Here is a 21755-nt window from a genome sequence, read left to right on the forward strand (position 1 = left end):
CTTTAGGTGCTAGTGAAAGCGCGCGAGGGTGTGCCAAGAAGGATAGTGGCTCTTCATGAGTGCTGTCTTCCTGCGTGAGCAAAGGGTAAGAAGGGGAGGGGAACGAGGAGGGAGTGGGGGGCAGGTTGGCGCGCATATCCTTTTCTAGTGTGGCTGTTGCTGTGCATGGCTGTAAGCGTGGCTGAGCGCCTATACAGCCCATGCACCCTGTTTTAGAGGTAATCTGCCGCTGAGCAAGCCAAGCTGGTGTGGCATGGTGCACTGTCTTCCTGCGCATTTAGTGCTGGAGGTTGCGCAATCTCAAGTTTCGGAGGCGCGGTGAAGCAAGAGGCAGACTGGCTGCCAGCGTGTTTTATGATAGCGTCATCACAGTGCGGGCGACACTATCAGCCGCAAGGGCAGAATGAACATGAAAGCGTGACTGGGTTCGCTTTGTACCGCCAATGTGAAGATATTGTTGACACGGCAAAAAATCGTATGTTCCGTCCCCGACTGTCAAGTTCAACAAAATAATTTTTTTCTCATTCAAATTTGCTTTTTTTTATGATTGCCTGATAATTCGTTGAATTTTGCAGTCCCTTCCGTGCAAGAAAAAGCTATTGGAGACTGTAGTTGTTTCCACAAAAGACTGAATTGCAGTACTATAATGAAATTTCTATGTAATGAAGCAAATTGCCAAGTTTACAAATTTCGTTATATCAAGGTTTAACTGAAATGTGTCTACCAACCGAGAAAACTGGGAATTCTCAGGGAATTTGAATAGTCTGGAAATACCCAGGGAATTTGTATTTCTATCAGGGAAATTAGCTGTAATTTTATCGAAAGGGAACGAAAGTCGCGTTAAATGCTGGCTCCAGTAACAGAGTAATCGCAACGAACCGTCATTGTTGCAGATCTGCCCTTGATGTGGCAGATAATTCTATCAAAGTTGTCTAAGGTCGTCTCTGATGACCAAGATAAAGCAGTTGGTTTACCTGTTTCGATATTTAATATTATTGCTCCCTCTGTGCAGCAGTCATTAACTACAGACGTACTTCCATTTCTGTCTTATATATTATTAACAGCAGCATATATTATACCATACAATATACGGTATATTATAATATATGGTTATACCGTAAATTATTGGTATTTGAAGTCCTTGAAATCTACATCAATGTATTCAGCATTGATTCATTCCAAGATTTTCTCACAGTCATTGCAAAGTTGCACCATACCAAGTGATTGCAAGGTGGGGAGAGTGGTTCCTTTGCACAAATCGGGTGTTTCTCATTTTCCACTAAGCTACAGACCGATATCATTGACCAGTACACCTTGCAAGCTCGTGGAACACGTCATCTATTCACTTGTGGTACGTTTTCTTCAATCTAACTCATTTATTTTTATTTTATTTATTTTATTTTTATTTATCTCTACTTGTCAACATGGTTTTCGAAAATATTTTTCTTGTGAAATGCAGCTTTTGTTATTCGCAAACGACTTATTTCACACTTTTTATAATTGTTTCATTGTCGACTGTATTTTTCTAGATTTCGCTAAGGCTTCAGTCTCGCATCAGCTACTCTTTCTTAAACTTGATAGATTGAACGTTGAAGCCAATGTCCGAAGTTAAATGAAATATCCTAGGTTGGATTAAAATTGGTATAAGGCTGAACAAACCAAGCTCAACATCCTCCTACGCAGTGTCTATAAACAAGACACCAGTGCATCAAGGTCAGTGCTGGTGCAACCAGCACTGACCTCCTCCTTCAACTAGGGGTCCATAACACACTGGACGAGCTCATTGAGGCCAAACGCCGCTCTCAGCTGGAGAGACTCACTCTCACAGCGATGGGCCGCCATATCCTCACCTCGCTCGGTATCACCTACCACCATCAACACGGCCATAAACACCAGATCCTCTCCACCATACGAGCTTGGATTCACCCGGCCGTATCCCCAGAAACATGCACCCTGAATACAATCATGCACGTTGCACAGCACGTGCCACGGCTCTCACCAAATCCTTACTCACCATGACGGTGTTAGTTTCATTGACGACGCCGAATATCCCCACGGTACCCGCTTTGCAGCTGTCACCACGCGTGAAGGCTCTCTCCACCATGCTATCAGCCTAGTAACCCCACACGCTGAGGAAGCTGAAGAAGTGGCCATCGCACTAGCCACACTAGACCTAACATGCCATGCCATCGTCTCTGACTCCCGCTCCACCGTTATCAACTATATCAACGGCCGTATTTCACATCAAGCCTTGCGCATCTTGCAACAAGCACCTCGCTCAACCGACCATCAGGTTACACTCATCTGGTTCCCGGCTCATGTAGGCACCATCCACCCGCACCTCCCCAACCTGAATGAGGTTACCCACTCCCTAGTGCGAGGCCTAGTTAACTGCATGGGAGAAGGGGAGGCTGCCCCCACTGATAGGTATCGCTTGACACGCTACAATGATCTTGTGAAGTCCTACTTAGAGCGTAGAACCTTCCCCGGCCCACACAACAAACTATCCCGAGCACAGGCTACAACTTTCCACCTGCTACAAACCAATACTTACCCCTCGTTACAAATCTACAACAAGATCTACCGAGACATTTACCCCAATCCCATGTGCCACATCTGCAAGACACAGCCAGCCACACTTCCACACATGCTTTGGGACTGTACACAACAATACCCCGACACTAACCCCACGACCCTCTCGTTGAGATGGCACGCTGCCCTGCGTAGCTCCAACCTTGACGACCAACTCTGGGCGACCCAGCAGGCCTGCGAGGCGGCGAAGAGGCAACACCTCGACGTCCCCACGTGGGAGGCCTAGGCCCCGCCACCACCTCTTGCTGGTTTCAATAAAGTTTATTCAGTCAGTCAGGTTGGATTAAATTCTTTCTAACTGCTTTCAATATTCTTCTTTCACTACAGTAACACTGGGGGCACCTCAGGGGTCGGTTTTAGGATCGCTACTCTTTCCCATGTACATTATCTTACTACCCAAGTTTCTTCTTCTATAAAACTGTTTGCTTATGATTGTGTAATATCCTGCATAGATTATAACCCCTGTGACCATACTGCATTACAGATTGACCTTGACTGTATTTTGCGCCGGTGTTCTGGTTGGCTAATAAAACTTAATATTAACAAGTGTAAAAGCATGTGTGTGTCCCGACTGCCTTACTCAATTAATCCTGCTAATTACACTCTTAATAACACACCCCTAACAACCGTGACTTCTTACAAACATCTCGGCCTCATTATAGCCCAGAATGTATCGTGCACTTTGAATGTAAACTATATTATGAACAATACTAATCACATGCTAGGTTTTATTGCGTCGGAACTTCTCACACGTCAGTACTACTGTAAAGCTCCGACTTTACAAGACCTTGTTCAGACCCAGGTATACCTGCTCAATTTGGGATCCTGGCCAGGTAAGACTAACAAACCTTTTAGAGCTAGTCCTAAATCGTAGCACCCGGTTTATTTTTTTTAGCTATAGTCAGTATTCTAGTGTCTCCTCAATGAAACCAACTTTACCTACTAGATCTCGCTTTGTGCCGAAGGTGTTCTAGACTGTGCCTCTTCCATAATATATTTTACTTCGATCACATACTTAGGGCAGAATTGCTCCACGGGCCATCGTATGTATCACCTCTCATTGATCATTTCCAAAAAGTTTGTGTACTCCTTCCTCACATGAAAATTTACTCAGACTCACTTATACCAAGAACCTCAGAAGACTGGAACCACCTCCCTGCCTCCATCACTGCCATCTCGAACTCCAAGAATTTCAAGGCTGCCATTAGCACTTGCATTTGCTCTTGCCCCTCCGGGCGATTAAGAGCACGAAAAAAAAAATATTGTAGATGCAGAAGAATTACCATAAAGAAAAGTCTAGATAAAAGTTATAATACAAAGGCTACGGTCGGCTGAACTACGCGCTGCCAGAGTAAAGCAGTTATGTCAGAAATAGAGACAACCAGGAAGACACTTACCCTGGAGTAACTGCTACAGGAGAAAGATCTGCCCTAGAAGTACGGTTGAGCTGTTGAGCTTTTTCTTGGCGTTGTGCACGGAGCTTACGCTCAGCCAAGAGATAATATGTAGCAGTCATATAGTTGTATTCATTACGGTCCAATGCCCTGCAGATGAGAGCACACTTCATGAACTTTAGCAATTCAAACACTGTTATACCCCTGTCAAGCGGGCAAGTTAGGTGCACTTACTGTGCACATCGGGACCTTGAGTGACACTTTAGGCTACGCGGTTGCTAAACGGGAAAACAGAGTGCACTCGCACTAAAAAATATGTTGACAGCCTAAAACCATGTTTTTTGAAGATGTAGATTAAAATTAAAAAGACTTCTAAAAAGCGATTGGTTTAATTGTATTATAAGTAAAAACAATTGTAATCAATATTTACTCAATAAAAAATGAAAGTATCTTTATCATAAGAGTGTTGCAAGTCAAGGCCGGCCAAGACGAATGCCTAGCCAATCCAGAAGAATATGGTGGCGTGCGATGAGGCGGCATTTGTTCCTGCTAGAACAGAACATCAGCGAGTTATGCTCTGATCATTTTGTTAAAAGCTGTTCAACAGCTAGAATTAACTTCTGTGTCCTTTTTTTACGCATTACATTTTGTACCGTTGAAATTGCTGGTGGCGAGGCTACGTACTCGACCAGCAAAGTGCGTTCCGTGAACGCACTCCGACCAGAGTGCACTCTCCTGCGAGTACACTCAGCTTGCGACATTTAGATTTGGCAAAGTGCACTTTTAACTTGCCCGCTTGACAGGGGTATTATATAAATACAGCAAAATTAATACTAGGCACTCCTGTAATCTCTATAGCTACACTGTGAGGTTAATAATAACTAATGCAGAATCCAATAATGAATACTGCAATGGTTGTCCTGTTGCATGAAAGTGTATTGGCCTCGCACCAAACTTATGACCCTAACATTAAAATCAACTATGGTGGTTTCCAATTAGAATTTTCATGTGTAGACTGTAGCTACAAAAGGCTTCTGTTTTTAATTAAATTCGTAACAGAATCTTAAGCAGGCAAGTGACAAATACTATCCCAGTACAAGTCTCATTTTTTTCCTGGTGCCTCTTATACAGTGGTGTGACCAGGTGCGCTGGAGGGACAAACGTGTCTTTTTTTTTTTTTTTTACGAGTACAAGAAACCACACTAGCACGGTAGCATCTCAAGAAAAAGCTTGAACCTTGTTATAACGAAACAGATTATAACGTAAATGCAATTCTGCTTGAAATCCCCATAGAGATCCATGTATTTTAAACCTTGTTTTAATGAAGTCAAATTTTTCTGCCAGTGGATATAACGAACTAGATTCGTCTCCTAAATGAAAAAAATTCATCTAGGGTTACAATACTCCCTAATGCGAAATTCGAACACAGCTCTATGCGTGTTTTCATTTCACAATATATTAGCTGACGTGGACAATCTAGCTCGTGCGGTACGTTGCAAACGGAGGAAAGTGTGCACGACTGCCTCGGTAATTGAGAAATTTTGAGAGGCAGTGCGCAGGTGACATGTGGATGCAATTCCCAGCAGCCGCAGCAGACAGACCTCCCTGACAATGCGCGCTACTCTGACGCCATCTCGTAGCCATCGTCGCCGCACAGCCTGCCTTGCGTGGCACTTCACTTTCCTGCTCACACTTTCACCATACCCTCCTCCTCCGCCTCATGGTTCCGCTGCACTCTCCTCCTATTTCCTCCTCATGCTCTCTTCGCTATTGCCATCTTTTATCCGCTGCTGCACTCCGCGTTTCGCTTCGCTGTGTTCATTCCGTCAGTTACATCGACACTTGCCACAGGAACGGCCGCCTAGGAGCTGCACTCTCAAATACCAACTGGTGCACACCAAGCTTTCGCCGGGTTCCACATTCATTCGGCACTGCAGTTAAAAATTCCTGCGTCAAATACGCTGTCAAGCAGCACTGGTCTTTCTCATTGCCATGCGCACAGTGGCCAGGCACAAGTTGCACTTCTTTCTGATCCTATTGTAACTCTCTCTCACTGCGGCACATAACTGGCAAAGCTAGGCATACCCTGTGAGATCGCAATCTCCGAGGCCATGCCTAGCTGCACTGTGCCACACATCAATGATGATGCTTGCACATGGCATGCTACAACCTAGTGCCTCCACTTCTCTTTCTCACTGTGGCACTAGCCTATTGACCTGCACTATGTTTGTAGAGATCAGTGTACGAGCTGGCCAAGCCCAGCCGGCGTTCTCACACAGCGGAGCCACAAGAAAGTGGCGGATCAGATAGTTTTGCTTTCGAGGGCCAAACGCATCCGCGTATCCGCATTTCTGGCGCTGCGCCAAGCTCTGCCGGCCATATACTTTGACAGGCTTCATGACAATATGGGCGAACCAAGTGGGAAACGGAAACGAAAGACTATCACATTGGAACATAAGGATGCTGTCATAATGGCTGTTGCTTCAGGTGCTAAAATGTCGAGTGTCACACGCTGGAGAGTCTTTTGCTGTTGTTTTATTGAATTTTCATTGCATACACTGCAGCGTAGCAGTTCGGTGGGCCATGGAGCCGTAGTCTTCTTTGCATGTTTAAAGTTGTGCATATCATTAGGCACATACTGCAGTAAATGGCAGTAGTTGGTATAAAGAAATAATGGATATAACGAAGTAATTTCAGCTTCCCCTTCAACTTTGTTATAGCAAAGTTCGAGTGTATTAACAGTGGAAGACCATTCGTACAGATGTTAGCTCCTGGGCTTGCCATGTAGGCAGCACGGCAGCAGCAGCGAAGGCCGCTATAGCATTGCCTTCTTGATACAGGTGCCTCTGTGATTGGAGGTCACGCTATATAGTTTGCTGTTAAAAGTTTATGCTTTGTTGTTGTTGTTTTTTAACAAAAGATTAAGCCCACCGTACTAAAAAACAAATAAAGGGTGTCACAATTTTTTTATTGTTACGTTGTGGTGCCCGAGATGTGGTTATTGTCATCATCAGTTGCCCACGCGAGAAGTCTCAGCGCTTCTGGCTTCCTGTCGCCATTTCGCTTTTATGAATGCACATGTAAGGTGGCTAGAAACGGGAGGTGTCAAGAGCATGGCACACTTTCACTCACTCACGGAGGGGGCTCCTCGTAGCACACACGTGCTAGGGAAGGACCCAGTGCTGCAGCTGCAGCGTGGTGATTGCATGCTGCCATGTGCAATGGCTTTGTTTTTTTTTCGGTGTGTTTGCTTTTGATCAAGCCAGAAAAAATTTAATTTTGCCAGTCATTAGACTTTATATGTGTCTCATTTCCACCAAATTTGAAGTCGCTGTCATGTACAGCTCTTTAGCTCTTTGAGAAACATTTTGGATAACGGCCATATGACACTCTAGGTGGGGATGCTTGCTTAAGTAATTTTCTACAAAAAACAAAGCGACAGTTTTGACACTTTTCACAAGTATCCCGTATAAGATGCATCATGGAATTCTCTCAAGAATGTTAACTTTGTGACACGTTCAGATCTTTCAGGACATTGGGAAAAGTTCCTCCTTGGTTCATAATAACGCCTGTAGAGCTCTGGAACACTTGTACATATAAGTAATTTGCTGTAAAAGCAGTAATTAAGCTTAACACTTTAAACTTTTGTTACATGTCACCCAAAACATGGCTCCCACTCTGCGCAGATACTATAGAATTGCTACCACCTTCGGTTCTTTCAGGGCACCAAGCCAAGAGTCAATCCACGATCTTCAAAATCTGCCTGCGTATGACTCCATCCATGCCCCTATCCCATCTACATATAAATTGGTGAATGATCTAGTTCTTTTAGGACACCGTGAAAACATGTATACTATAACATTTTTTAGCTTTTCTAGTCGCATAAAAGCTTCGCTGTAAAAACAAACCAGGGTGCACAAAGGTTCGAGCAGCTGCTTTTGTAAACGGCGCCGCCACTTTCAACACCTCCCCATTTTAACCACCTTAGCATCTGTTCAGGCTGCTTTAGGCATGTTGTGATTGTTCGCATGTTCTTTCAGAGCATGTCGCATCACAAAGGCAATGCCAGCGATGTTCCTAAAATGTTGTATAAAAGTTATTCAGAGGCTCATGACATTTACCTAGCGGTGCTGCAGGCCAAAGTGGTTAAGTTTTTGACAGTGCATTGGAGGACGAGGCCTTTGAGTGAAATGCAATAAATGTTGCTTTACTTAGCCTAATTTGCAGCTCACAAAAATTCTTTTACGAAAATGTAATGCCCCGAAATGGGTAACCTTGGCATTTCTCAATGAGTGTACATGCATGCAATGTTTACACATACATGCATGCAAAACACAAATGACTTGTACACAATTCTTTTTAACTCTATAAACAAGAGGGGGGCTTACGAGCTATAATCTGGGAAATATGGTACACAGACTGCAGTAATGTAAATGCCTTTTGTTATTATCATATGGTGACAAATTCTAACAAAACAGTCATCACTTTAGAATGATAACACTACCCAGACTGCCGGAAGAGAGCAGATTAGTTCCAGCTTACTCAAGAATCTCATCTTTGTTTGCAATGCAGCCATTGACCATTTTCTGTACTATGTGTGAGTGGTCCTCCTCAGATAGATGCTCCCTATGAATGAGGGGTAGGTGGTCAGCAGGTTGTGGTGCATCGCCTGCAGTTAGCCATGGGTCAGCAGCGATTTCCTCCAAGCTTGCACGTTTGTCTGGGTCACGGATAAGCATGCGAGCTATCATCCTGAAAGAAAGATGATGACCATCAACATGACAGTAAGACACAATAAACATGCACACTCAACTGCAGTGTTAGGTTCCAATCAAAGCGAGAAAAAATACCCGCAACACGCAAATGCTGCATGTCAGGAAATGTGTTCCACTGAACAGAAATACAGCCATTGGTTACATGGAAGAGGCGTCATGAAATTCATCCTATAAATCTTGGTATGAAACAAAATTTCAAATGGTAGAATATTAGGCCAAGAATACCAAGCCAATAAGAGTAAGATTTATTTAACCACATACATACTGAAGTAGAGCGAGAGTTGCAAACACAGTCACAAACACGACTCTCAGTAGTAATAGCAGCTATAATGAAACTTGCGCAAAACTGGAATGAAGACGCCAATTTGAAGACTGATGTGCAGTGTTACGTCTCAATACAGCCAAAGGCATTAATTAGACGTTTGCCAAGAAGCAACCCTCACCCATCCATCAGCGCCTACTAGGATGTCAACGAAGCACTGACACAGACTGCTGACGGGTCCACAAAAGGCACCCTACCACCACTACCTGACAGCCTGAACTAATGATAAAGAGGGCCAATGACAAATGCTACCGAAGAACGGTGCCAACCTTGAATTACCAGGGTGCTATACTGCTACATATTCCATACCATCAGGAGGGGGGGGGGGGAATGCTTCAGAAGTGGGGTGCTACAGAACGTTGCGATAGCATGGGCGCGGTATCGCAACTCATTCAACAATTGTGATTGGCTGTGATGCAGGCATCAGATTTTATAGTTAAGTTGCCTAGGAAAGATGATGGTATTAAAAGGGGAGACTTTTCGTGCAGTGGGGCCGACGTGCCCTGATGTGAACTTGGACGTTAAACATGCTCCTGCACAGAGTGGGCTTCCATAACTGGAGCCGTGTAACTAATGTCAAATAAACCCTTTTTCCTTCATTTCTACTACTGGACGTATTCGTCAATGGGCTTGGTGGATTCCTTGCCCTAACGGCACCTCGAACCAACACAGCAGGTTACATGCAGCTACACTAAGGCTGCCCATAGGGTCTTTAAAGGGACACTAAAGGCAAATACTAAGTTGCTGTGGACTGTTAAAATACCATTCCAGAAACCTTGCAGCACTTGTTATGTGCCAAGAAAAGACTGTTTACAAGAAAACAGGAAAATGTGAGCAACGCAGAGTGGAGAAAACGAAACCTTTCGACTGTCTGCGTCGTTGTACTGGGTAACATCAACGAGTTCCTTTTTCTAAAGATTGAATAGAACTAGACAAGTAGCCTTTTTTTTTTTGTCTTATAATGCAATACCATGATCTTTGTATTCCGAGTGATTGAGTACAGTGACAGAATTATAATTAGGAGTGCCTTCATCATCTGGCTAGATGTGTCGTGGGAGTTTCAAATCGTGTCCTGCATTTACCTCAATGTCTCGATTATTAAAGCTCTGTTCGCGATAATATTGATACCATAGACGTCCTCAAGCACTAATCTATCACTTTAGCTTGACTTAACATTTGCCTTTAGTGTCTCTTCAATAAAGCAATAGTTTTACATAGCATAAGTTTTACAGTTACAGTGCACTTCTGTTTAGTTTTTACCTGCTTATTATGTGGATTTGTGTATGTTGGTTGTGGGGAGGATGGGGAATTATTCTTACCAAACAAGTGGTTTAGGGCCAGCTCACCCTACTCCACGCCATCAAAATTTAATTGTACATGAGCAGTTTTACACTACCAACCATGGATCATTCTCTCATAATTTTTAAAGGGGGTTGACTGAGAAAGATAACACAGGCAAACAACACGTCACAAGCGTACAAGAAGGCAAACTACGGTAGCCCTTCCCTACCCTAGTGCTTGCCTTAGGTGAAGGCTTTTAACACAATAGCGTTAAGGGCCCCGTGTCACAGAAAATCCGGTGTCGAACGTCGTTTCGGCAAAAAGATTTTTCAACCACCCATGCGCAGGCCCTCCATGTGGAGCAAGGAAATTACTGAACTAATTGAATTTCTCAAGCTAAAATGCATAGAAAAATCGTGAAGTACAACTTACCCACAACCTACAGACATGATAGCGTCGGATTGTAATATGACTATAAGAGAAAACATAATTGTGTTATGCAAAAACTCAAAGAAACCTTTTTTCCAGCATTTCTACCATTCATAGGCCAGCCACAGCATCCGCCATTTGTGCGCGCTGGCGTGCGAGTATCTCGAGGGCCACGGAGCAGCGTGCCTGATTCCTTGAAATACCTCCAGATGGCGCTCGCCTCTGCCGCATCACAGCCCATGCAAGAGGCCGCATTTCTACCAGAAAGCCCGCCTTCGCGCATAGCATTTGCGGCTAACGTTTCCCGGTAAACATTATGGTTACTTATGCTCCAGTTGCTGGGAAGTGTGAGAAGCAGTCAGGGATCTTTGGATGCTATCGCGTTCGACTATTAAAGGCGAAGCTTAAGCTTCCTCCAAATTTCTTGCCATAATCGCATAGCCCAACATCAAGTCAGAAATTGGTTGCAACATGACATTTTTAACCCTTTATTGATGAGTATTGCCCATGGGCAACCATACCAGAAAAAAATGTTTCTTACCGAGTTTCGGTATTGAGTACAAAGTTTCTGAAGCAGGGTTTGGAGTACAAAGTTTCTGGCTGAATGTCTTCAGCAAACATTGAATGACAGGTAGCAAGCATCACTTGTTGTTCAGAGCAGAAACACAGGATGAGGAAGGAAAAGTTTTGCAAGTGGCTTGCTTTCTTTTGAACGCAGTCAGAGACAGACCTATGCAAGATCTTCGGCTGCAGCGGTGCCGTGTATGTAATGTAAAGTTGTAAAAAAGTTTGAAGGCCAAAGAAGCTGTGATTGTTTTCTTTTTTTTTTTGCAGACTGGGCCTTTTCGCTGACATCAAGAGTGCATGCCTACATGCGCATCTTTGACCAATACAATGTATTAAACCAATTCTAGGCCGCAGAGTTGCGCTTGAATGTATTTAAATTTTTTGCTTATGCCGTGGTCTCCAAACTTTTGCTCAGGACTGAACACCTATGGTTCACATATGACAAGAGCAGCCTGTACAAATTCCACAAGAAGCCATAGGTGGCTTGGAGTGAAGCCCACTTCCAGTTTTCTGCCTGGTGACCCCCCATCTGCCCCTATTCCTGAAAAATTTCCCACAAAATGTTTTCTTTTATTATTAATATGCTTATTCTGTGTGTTTTGCTCATTTAGACAGAAAATAAACTTTTTCTTTCTGGTAGTTATATGTGCCATCAATAAAGGGCTAATTATAGCCCTGTCTGCAGGGATCGCTGCCACAGAAGAGTATGTGGCCTCATCAGCATTGTTTCAAGAGAAAACATTTGGCCAGAAACTCCATACTGAGAACCGAAACACTGCAAGGAAAGTTTTTTGGTGTGTTGCCTGAAGGCAACACTCATTCACAAAAAGTTAAAGCTTTGTTTAAGTTATGTGAAACAACCAGTATATTACTAGTAGCCTCGCAGTGTATAGAAGTGTCTAAGTTCTGCTTTGTGCACCAGATCACCTGTACCGAATTCTCCTATACTTGGCATTCCAGCAGGCCACCAGTCTTTTGTCTTGAATGAGTATTACTTGTGCATGACAATGCTTTGGCACTGTACTAAACAGACTGCAAGAGTTTGCCTACTTTAAGGCAACTCACTAAAACACATGCTTTTTATGCAAGTTTTGCTTTGACACACATGAACAGCTATACTCATACCTCACTTTCAAATTATAATTTCTAAGTAGCATGCCTGTAAATCTTTTGCAAAGATGAAAATTTTCAGAAGACAACCACGACCATACAGAAAAAATACCAAGCATGTGTGGTATAAGTGACTGCATGCATGATTACATATGCAATGCTATACAGGAGCAAATACACACACAAGCTTTAGTGGTCACACATGTGGTCGCATACCAATGCTTTTGCATTTCTGCTAAGTAAAATACAGGTTCAGATAATTTTTCAACATGATGTCACTCTCATTGTAATAGTTGTATTCAAGCCTGTTTCCCACCTTGATTCCTTTTGCAAGGTTGTCAAAATTGTAGACATAACACTTCAACATTCAATTGAATGGAGAAAAAAGCAAGAACTGGTTAGACTGTGTTATGAATTTCTCCAATTCCTCCAAGGTAGAAATGAGTACCAGTTAGCATACTGAGAACTAATGTCAGGATTATAAATTAGCCTTAAAGTGGAAGGTGATGATTCACACCACTGAATGTAGAGATGATGGTATAAACACTACCAATCGCAAGTTGCTTTTACTTTTACTTCCTGCCAAATCTGCAATTCCATGCAATGTCCAAGTCTGCAATTCTACTATTCTTAGCAGTCACAAATGCTAATGCGCCTTCACTTGAAGTCACAACTTGACTTCATCAAGACTTGACCACGTCAAGTTGTGGCTTTAAGTTAAGGTGCATTCTTGAATATGGTGATTAGTATTGCGTTTAACACCTATCATAATTCACAAACAAAAACTGAAAATGGTACAAACGAGAACAAAAATCATGATTTCATAATATTGCTACAGCAATTCCACAGTACCTTCAGCTTTTCTTAAAGCTTTCTTGAAACACGATAGAAAGTAGTGCGAAAAGAGGGAAAAAAAGGGTGAAAGAACAGAGCACTATGCGCAAATTAGCCTACAAAAGCATCTTGCTCGACTACATTCTTTGAAAAAGCAAGTACTGTACTTTTACAAAAGTTATCTTCCAATTTAAGGCTTTCTTATCAACTCCATGAATACTGAACTGAAAAAAGAGGCAGTGGCCAAACTTTACACCTTTGTTAAATGCAGCACTGTGAAGTAAAAGCAAGTGGTAGATAAAATCCCTCCTAAATGCAGCAAGAAATTTGCTAAACCCAAAAAGAAGTAGCTATGAAGTGGCTAACTTCTCTGTGCATTCAAGAAAAATACTTTTGCATGCATATCATGCCATTTCATCATTTTTAATGCAGTCTGTCAATATTGACAAAATTCTGCTTCTGGACTTCTGCACTTTTACAGTCTCTCTATGTGCTTTTTCTGCAGGGAATATCGGGTACCTAACAATTTAGGCAGTAGTAGCACATACAATGAAGACACTGCAGGTTGGATTAGGACAGAAAATATCAGTTGGCTTGAAGGACTGAAATGAAATTATTGAGATGTGGAGAAATCCAGAACTGTGGGAAGTCTATTGTGGAGACACTGCACATAATTATTTAGCATTGTACTATATCCACTGGAACTAAGAGATTTTGCACATGATTATGCAACCTCACTACAATGCATGCATTACAAAGAGAATTCTGACTCATTTCAAAGCTTTAATTATTAATTTTTTGGGTAGATGTTATGAGTAGACAATCAGACTGCCGGAAAAAATTTAGTAACACAGGGAGAAGACCATGCATAAACAACTTCAAGTCGCATTCATGTCACTTCAAATGGATCACATCAGTTCACATGGACTTTAAGATAATAAACGAGCAAAGAATCCCTTCTATGGAAGTATCACGGCTTTCAGTGACATGCGATAAAGAACAAATGCGGCTGACAGTGAACACTGAAGCTACAGTGGCACATATATCCATTTTACTTCTCCATTTCCTCCAAGAGATCAATAATGATGGCACTGTGAGAACATAAGACTTCCTATCTGCAGCACTTTAGTAGTGTAAAGATATCTCGCACATCTACACTGCAGTGTACTGTTGGCTCTCTAAATTTAGATGTACCTGAGTCAGGCAAGAAATTTCCAACGACTAGAAGTAGCTATGAATGAATGAATGTGTGTGGTTTAGTGGCGCAAGGGCCAGATATGGCCAAAGAGCGCCAAGACAGTGTTAGTGATTTCGCGGTGGAATGATGATTTCTGTGAAGAAGATGAGACTTGGCTGTAAAGGGGCCTAAAAATAGTCGCTGTAAAGTGCGTAAAATCTACGTGCTATAAAATTATGGCAATGACTAATGATGAATACTATGAACATTAAAATCCATCGTAGAAGACTGATGCAAAATAGAAAATATATAAGATGGTAAAATTACTTGGAGCACTGCTGCCTCGTCAGAGCCCTTGAAACACAAGGGCCTTAGAGGCATGTGCTATACGAAAGAGCTATCACAGCGGCATCCTCTGAAGAGAGGACCCGCTACGAACATGTGGGGCTAACAACATGCAAGACAACATCTTTCAGAAAACTTAGGACTGCGTTGGTGTCAAATAAAGCTTCTGGGCCGAGTAGCATTACGGGATGTAGGGGGATGTGCTGCCGGTATGCCAGACAAAAATGTTTCCTTCTCTCAGATTCGGCTGCCCGACACTCCAGGAGGACGTGGAGGACGGTCAGCCTCTCCCCGCATCTACCACAGGTTGGAGGCTCGTTTCCCGTAAGTAAAAAATTATGTGTGCCAAATGTGTGTCCTATTCTTAGACGACAGAATAGGACATCTGTCCGGCGTGATTTTGCTACAGGAGGCCAGAAACCTAATTGTGGCTTTATTACATGCAGCTTATTATTTGTTTCCAGGTCCCACAAGCGTTGCCAGTAGTTTTGCAGTTTCCTTCTTAAGAAAGGCTTCAGGTCTGTGACAGGGACTGAAGAAGTAGGATTAACTGCATGCAATGAAATTGATGTGGCCATCTGGTCCGCTAGAACGTTACCCTCGATGCCCCTATGTCCAGGCACCCAGCATATAATCACATGTTGGTTAGATATATATGCTTTGCACAGGACAGAGTAGAGTTCATTAATTACCGGATTTTTGTGGTTACAGAATGACATCAAAGCCTTCACAACACTAACGGAGTCCGTATATATAACTGATTTCTGGAGTTTTGATTTATTTATATGTTTTACAGCTGACAACAGTGCGTAGGCCTCAGCCGTAAAGATACTAGTTTCCGGATGCAGTACGTCGGATTCCGAGAAGGATGGACCGACGGCTGCATAGGACACCCCATCGCGTAACTTCGATGCATCTGTGTAGAACTCTGTGCAGGAGTATTTGTATTGGAGTTCCCAGAAATGCATTTGGATTTCAATCTCTGGAGCATGCTTTGTGACTTGCACGAAAGATATATCGCATCGTATCAGCTGCCACTCCCAAGGAGGTAGCAGCTTGGCTGGATGCATTAGGCGGAGCTCGAGGAGTGGGACATGCATTTCATCGCTAAGGTCCCTCACACGCAGCGAGAAAGGCTGTCGTATGGAGGGACGATTATGAAAGAGTGTAGCATATGTTATATCGTTAATGGTATTAAAACACGGATGCTGAGGATTAGAGTGGACTTTCAGAAAATATGTTTGGCTGATGTATGTTTTCTGCAGATGAAGTGACCACTCATTTGATTCTGAATATAAACTTTCAATGGGACTTGTTCTGAAAGCTCCAGTGGCCAGTCGGATACCTAGATGGTGAACCGGATCTAGCATCTTTAGCGCGCTCAGGGCTGCAGAATGATAGATCACGGCACCATAGTCCAACCGTGATCGAATGAGGCTCTTGTAAAGATTCATTAAACATTTCCTGTCGCTGCCCCATGTTGTGTGGGATAACACTTGTTCATTGTTCTTAAGCATTTGACCTTGAGGTACTTTATGTGTGGAATAAAAGTTAATTTAGAATCAAGTGTGATGCATAAGAACTTGTGTTCTTTGTTCACAGGAATTCGCTGACCATACATTTCGATACTGGGTTCTGCAATGAGCCCTTTGTTCCTCGTGAAAAGCACGCAAGAACTCTTGTTGGGGTTCACTTTAAATCCGTTTTCTTCTGCCCATTTGGACACTTTGTTCAAGCCCTGTTGTACTTGCCTCTCACATACTGTAAGGTTGCAGGATTTGAAACCTATCTGTATGTCGTCTACGTAAACAGAATAAAAAATGGCTGGCGGTAACGAAGCACGAAGGGTGTTCATTTTCACGATGAAGAGCGTGCAGCTAAGTACACCTCCTTGAGGTACACCAGTTTCCTGTATAAAAGGTCGCGACAATACATTGCCGACTTTCACGCGGAATGTACGGTTGGACAAATAGCTTTCTATTAGGACGAGCATATTGCCACGGATGCCAATTCCCGACAAGTCTCTCAAGATTCCATAGCGCCACGTTGTGTCGTACGCCTTCTCCATATCAAAGAATACGGATAGGAAATATTGTTTATGTAGAAAGGTGTCACGAATGTTTCCCTCAATGCACACAAGGTGATCGGTTGTGGACCGCCCTTCTCTGAAGCCACACTGAAAGGGATCAAGCATATTGTTGAGTTCAAGGAAATGTGCAAGTCTGCGGTTAACCGTTTTTTCAAAAAGCTTACAAAGACAATTTGTAAGAGCTATCGGACGGTAACTTGCCGCCAAGGAAGGGTCTTTACCCTGCTTAAGAACAGGGACCACAATCGCTTCTTTCCGTGTGGATGGGAGGTATCCCGTAGCACAAATAGCGTTGAAAAGTGTGAGTAGTGTAAGTTTGGTGTCAGTATATAAGTTTCTGATCATGTCATGCATGACTCTATCAGGTCCTGGCGCAGTGCTTTTGCATGTGTTCAAGGCAGCTCTCAACTCAGCAATACTGAAAGGCCGGTTATAAGGTTCATTCTGTCTGGATTTTTGTGTTATTGGCTTACATTCTTCTATTTGTTTGTATTTCAAAAAGGATTGCGAATAATGGTTTGAACTCGACACGCTCTCAAAGTGTTCCCCAAGTAAGTCTACCTGATCTTTCAGTGTTTCACCCTGTGTGTTTACCAAAGGAAGTGAATATGTTTGTCGCCCTTTTATCCTATTAACCCTGTTCCAGCCTTTGGCCTCATCTGTATACGAGTTGATACCAGATAAAAACTTCTGCCAACTCTCTCTTCTAGCCTGTTGGCGTGTTCGCCTGCCTTGCGATTTCACTTTCTTAAAGTTGAACAGATTCTCCGCAGTGGGAGAGGCGCGTAGCAACCTCCACGCTTTGTTCTGTTTCTTACGAGCGATCCTACAGTCGTCGTTCCACCACAGGACAAGCCGTTTGCATGCCAAGCCATTTACTTGCGATATACATTTAGTTGCGGCATCTATTATGAAGGCTGTAAACTATTCCACAGCAGCATCAATTCCTAATGAGGACATGTCATCCCATGAAATACTACTGAGAGTTCGGAATTTCTCCCAGTCAGCTGTATCTATCTTCCACTTAGGAGCCTGTGGTGGATATTCGTTTTTTTTTAGGTGTTCGTAGCAGTATGGGGAAGTGGTCGCTTCCGTAAGGATTGTTTTTAACTTCCCACTCGAGTTCAGGCAGAATAGACCGAGAAACTATGCTGAAATCAATTGAAGAAAATGTTTTGTTGGGAGGACAGTAATACGTGGGTTCTTTCTTATTCAGAATGCACGTACCAGAAGAGAAAAGGAATTGTTCAACAAGTCGTCCTCGCGCATCTATACGAGGGTCGCCCCATAGGTAGTTGTGTGCATTGAAATCGCCAAGAACAATATAAGGTTCTGGCAATTCATCTATAAAGGACTGAAATTCATGTTTGCTAAGTTTGTAATGGGGGGGTATATAAAGCGAGCAAATAGTGGTTAGTTTGTTTAGCAAAACAACTCGAAGCGCCACTGCTTCAAGGGCCGTTTGTAGCTGTAAATGTTGACACGCTATGTTCTTTTGAATTATAATTGCAACACCGCCCGATGATGCGATTGCATCATCGCGATCTTTGCGAAAAGTATCATACTGTCGAAGAAAGTTTGTGTGTTGTGATTTTAGGTGTGTTTCCTGTAGACACAGCACTTTTGGATTGTGTTTGTGGTTTGAGTTCTTGCACATCATCGAGGTTCCTAAGAAGACCTCTGACATTCCATTGAATAATTTGTGTATCCATTTTAAAAGTAAATTGGTGCTGTGTGTATGGAAACGGAAGTGATGCCTTAGATTACAGAGCTCTTTCGAGGCCCTGTAACCGGGGTTTTGCCCTTTCTGGAGCGTTCGAGGGAGCCTCGCCGCTCCTTAGGCGTTTGGTGCACCTTGAGGACAGGTGTAGTGTCCATTGCCTCTAGTGAAGCTCCGGACACGTGCTCTTGCGAGCGAGAAGTTTTCAGAGAGAGTTCCGCCTTGGAGGCAAGACTCCTGTGCCCACCAGCCCGGAGGTCGATGGGGCCTCTGAGGGATTTGGCTGCGCCGGCTGTTGCCAGCGCTGAAAGGGGCCGGGGAGGTTGGGGCAGCCCCGGCTGCGCCCACATTCGGGGTCGATGGTCCCTTCTGCTTGGTTGGTGGAGCAGCGGTAGCTGCAACCACCGTGGGGGCAGACGGCGTAACTGCCGACTCACGGTTTGTGGGTCGGACAGCCGCCGGAGGCCGTTGTGACGCTTCCCCCTGACGCGCCACTTCGGCAAAGCTTTTCTTTGGCAGGTATGCTACGCGCCTGCATGCCTCTTTGAACGATATGTTTTCCTTAACTTTGATTGTGACTATTTCTTTTTCTATTTTCCATGATGGACAGGACCGCGAGTACGCGACGTGTTCCCCATAACAGTCCACGCAGTGGTGAAAGTTCTCACAAGCTTCAGAGGTGTGTTCGTGGGCACTACATTTCGCACAGGTTTGGCGGCCTCGGCAGCTCTGCGAGCTGTGGCCGAAACGTTGGCATTTGAAACATCTCAGGGGGTTTGGCACATATGGCCTAACGCGGAGCTTAATATACCCTGCCTCGATTGACTCGGGCAGGATACTTGAACCGAAGGTAATTATCAAGTGCTTCGTTCGGATTTCTTCGCCATCTCGCCTCATCTTAATTCTTTTCACATTGATCACATTCTGTTCACTGAAGCCCTCCAAGAGTTCCGCTTCAGTTAACTCCGAAAGATCATCATCTGAGACTACGCCATGGGCGGTATTCATAGTACGGTGGGGGGTTACGATTACTTGGGTTTCCCCAAATGACACTAGTTTTGGCAGTTTCTCATACTGCTTCTGATCGCGGAGCTCCAAGAGGAGATCACCGCTTGCCATCTTCGACGCCTTATATCCTGGACCAAAAATTTCAGTTAACGATTTCGAAACAAGAAATGGTGAGACGGTTCGAACTAGTTTGCCTGGGTTTTCAGAGTGTACTACATGAAAACGGGGGAAGGTGTGGACTTGGCATCCGAAAAATTGGAAAACATCTTCGGTGCGCCCTCTTTTCTGAGGGCTATCAGGTAGTGGAGGGAAGGAAGTAGCCATGTGTAGACGTGTAGTTTTCGGCAGCGACGCTAGCCACCCACCATGGAGTCCAACAAGGGGACGCTGCAGGGCCTGAAAAACAGGGCCGGCAAACGCCAGCTTTACTTCGCCACTATAACCAAATATGACATAACCAAGGTTGGCTACTCACACAAGGTTAACCCTTGCTGCCTGGAAAAATTGGAATAAAAGGAAGCTAGAAGAAGACAGGAAAGGTGGAAAGTAAGGAAAAGACGAAGGTTGTAGGGAGAGAGAGACAGGAAAAGGCAACTACCGATTTCCCCCGGGTGGGTCAGTCCGGGGGTGCCGTCTATGTGAAGCAGAGGCCAAAGAGGTGTGTTGCCTCCGCCGGGGGGCCTTAAAGGTCCAAACACCCAGCATCGGCTCAACCTCCAGGATCCCCCTTTCCCTAGACACGGCTAAGCCGTGCACGGCTACACGCGGGAGGGTCCAACCCTCGTGTGCTCGGGTACGTGGTGTTGCAACACACCAAACGCCTGCTGACGCAGACGCCCCTGCGGGGATAGAAGTAGCTAGGAAATACACAAAATTGACAAAAATAGATGAGTGTGCCACTGGATTTTGCTAAAGTAGGTTATTTAGCTGTTCACAGCTAGATCAAATTGGTAATTCGTTTATGAAATGTAATTTATGTATACATTAGTAACTTATACTTATCATATGGAGTAATTTTGTTTTTTGACAAGCAATTAGGCTTCATCTTCTGCAATCACATTTTTTACATTGAGGAAAAATGCAGGTTGAACAACTGCATTTTCCTTTTGAAAAATAATCTTTTTTTTTACTGCAAAATTACTTTACCATTTTATTTTCATGTGTGAAAAACTCACCAAAGATTACGATACTCCCTAATGCGAAATTTGAGCACAGCTCTATATACGTTTTCATTTCGCGATTTTCATTTCACTGGAGCGGACAATGTCTCGTGCGGGACGTTGGAAACACAGCGAAGTGTTGCACGACTGCTTCGCTAATCAGGAGGTCGCGAAAGGCAATGCATGGGTGACGCATGGGTGCAATTCACAGCAGCCCGGCTGAAGGCAGAAGCTCGCAATGGTTCTGAAGGTACTACCTACGACGCATGAGAATTTGTAAGTTTTATACTTTCAGAAAGACTGGTCTGCATTCTGTCCAAATTTAATGCAAATTGATCAGCACGTTCGAAAATTTCAACTTCGTTTTCCTTATTTTTCAATCTTAAGCTGTTTTTACCAATTGTACAGGAAAATTCTTGTACTGAATGTGACTGAATATCGGTCAAATTTTTCATGCACCAGGATGTGCAGAACAGCATATACATCAATAGACTCTATTGTAACATGCCGAAATTTCGGTAGGTACATCTTAAGAAACTAATCATCAATGTTGTCAACATTTATAGTTTAATGTTTATTTTTTAAAATAATGAAGCCAAACAAAAATATTTTTTTAGCTTACTTGCAATTATTTGTTTATAAGGAGCAATATAGGCCATTTTTTAACTCTCCCAGGCCTATTATAAAGCCCAGATCTCGCACAATAGGCCCTACTTTTTCCACTTGCATGGGGCACAGAAAACTATCCAGATAAGATATTGAGGAACCAAATTCATATTCGAAAACAGCATAGTAAACTTTACATTGGGCATAAATTCCATTCATGTGGCTTTATTAGTAATGAAAGATAGATATCTCAGGCACACCTCCCCTTGATTTCAACTATTCATTTTTTGTTTTAAGTGAAGATCCATGACTTCAAACTATTGAAAAAATACTGGCAAGCCTCAGA

The 21755-nt window shown here is 43.4% G+C and overlaps 1 protein-coding gene across 1 annotated transcript in view; it reads right to left on the reverse strand.

The window, feature by feature from the left end:
* Snrk (SNF related kinase) overlaps nucleotides 1-21755 on the reverse strand; it is a 38675-nt gene that overhangs the window by 13060 nt on the left and 3860 nt on the right. Inside the window, exons 3-4 of the mRNA XM_075701167.1 lie at nucleotides 8529-8738; nucleotides 3990-4136 (exon numbers count right to left, since the gene is read on the reverse strand). Of these exons, the coding sequence (XP_075557282.1) occupies nucleotides 3990-4136; nucleotides 8529-8738 (357 nt within the window). The remainder of the gene's footprint in view (nucleotides 1-3989; nucleotides 4137-8528; nucleotides 8739-21755) is intronic.

Source organism: Dermacentor variabilis, chromosome 1, assembly GCF_050947875.1.
Source record: "Dermacentor variabilis isolate Ectoservices chromosome 1, ASM5094787v1, whole genome shotgun sequence".
Taxonomy (NCBI): Eukaryota; Metazoa; Arthropoda; class Arachnida; order Ixodida; family Ixodidae; genus Dermacentor; species Dermacentor variabilis.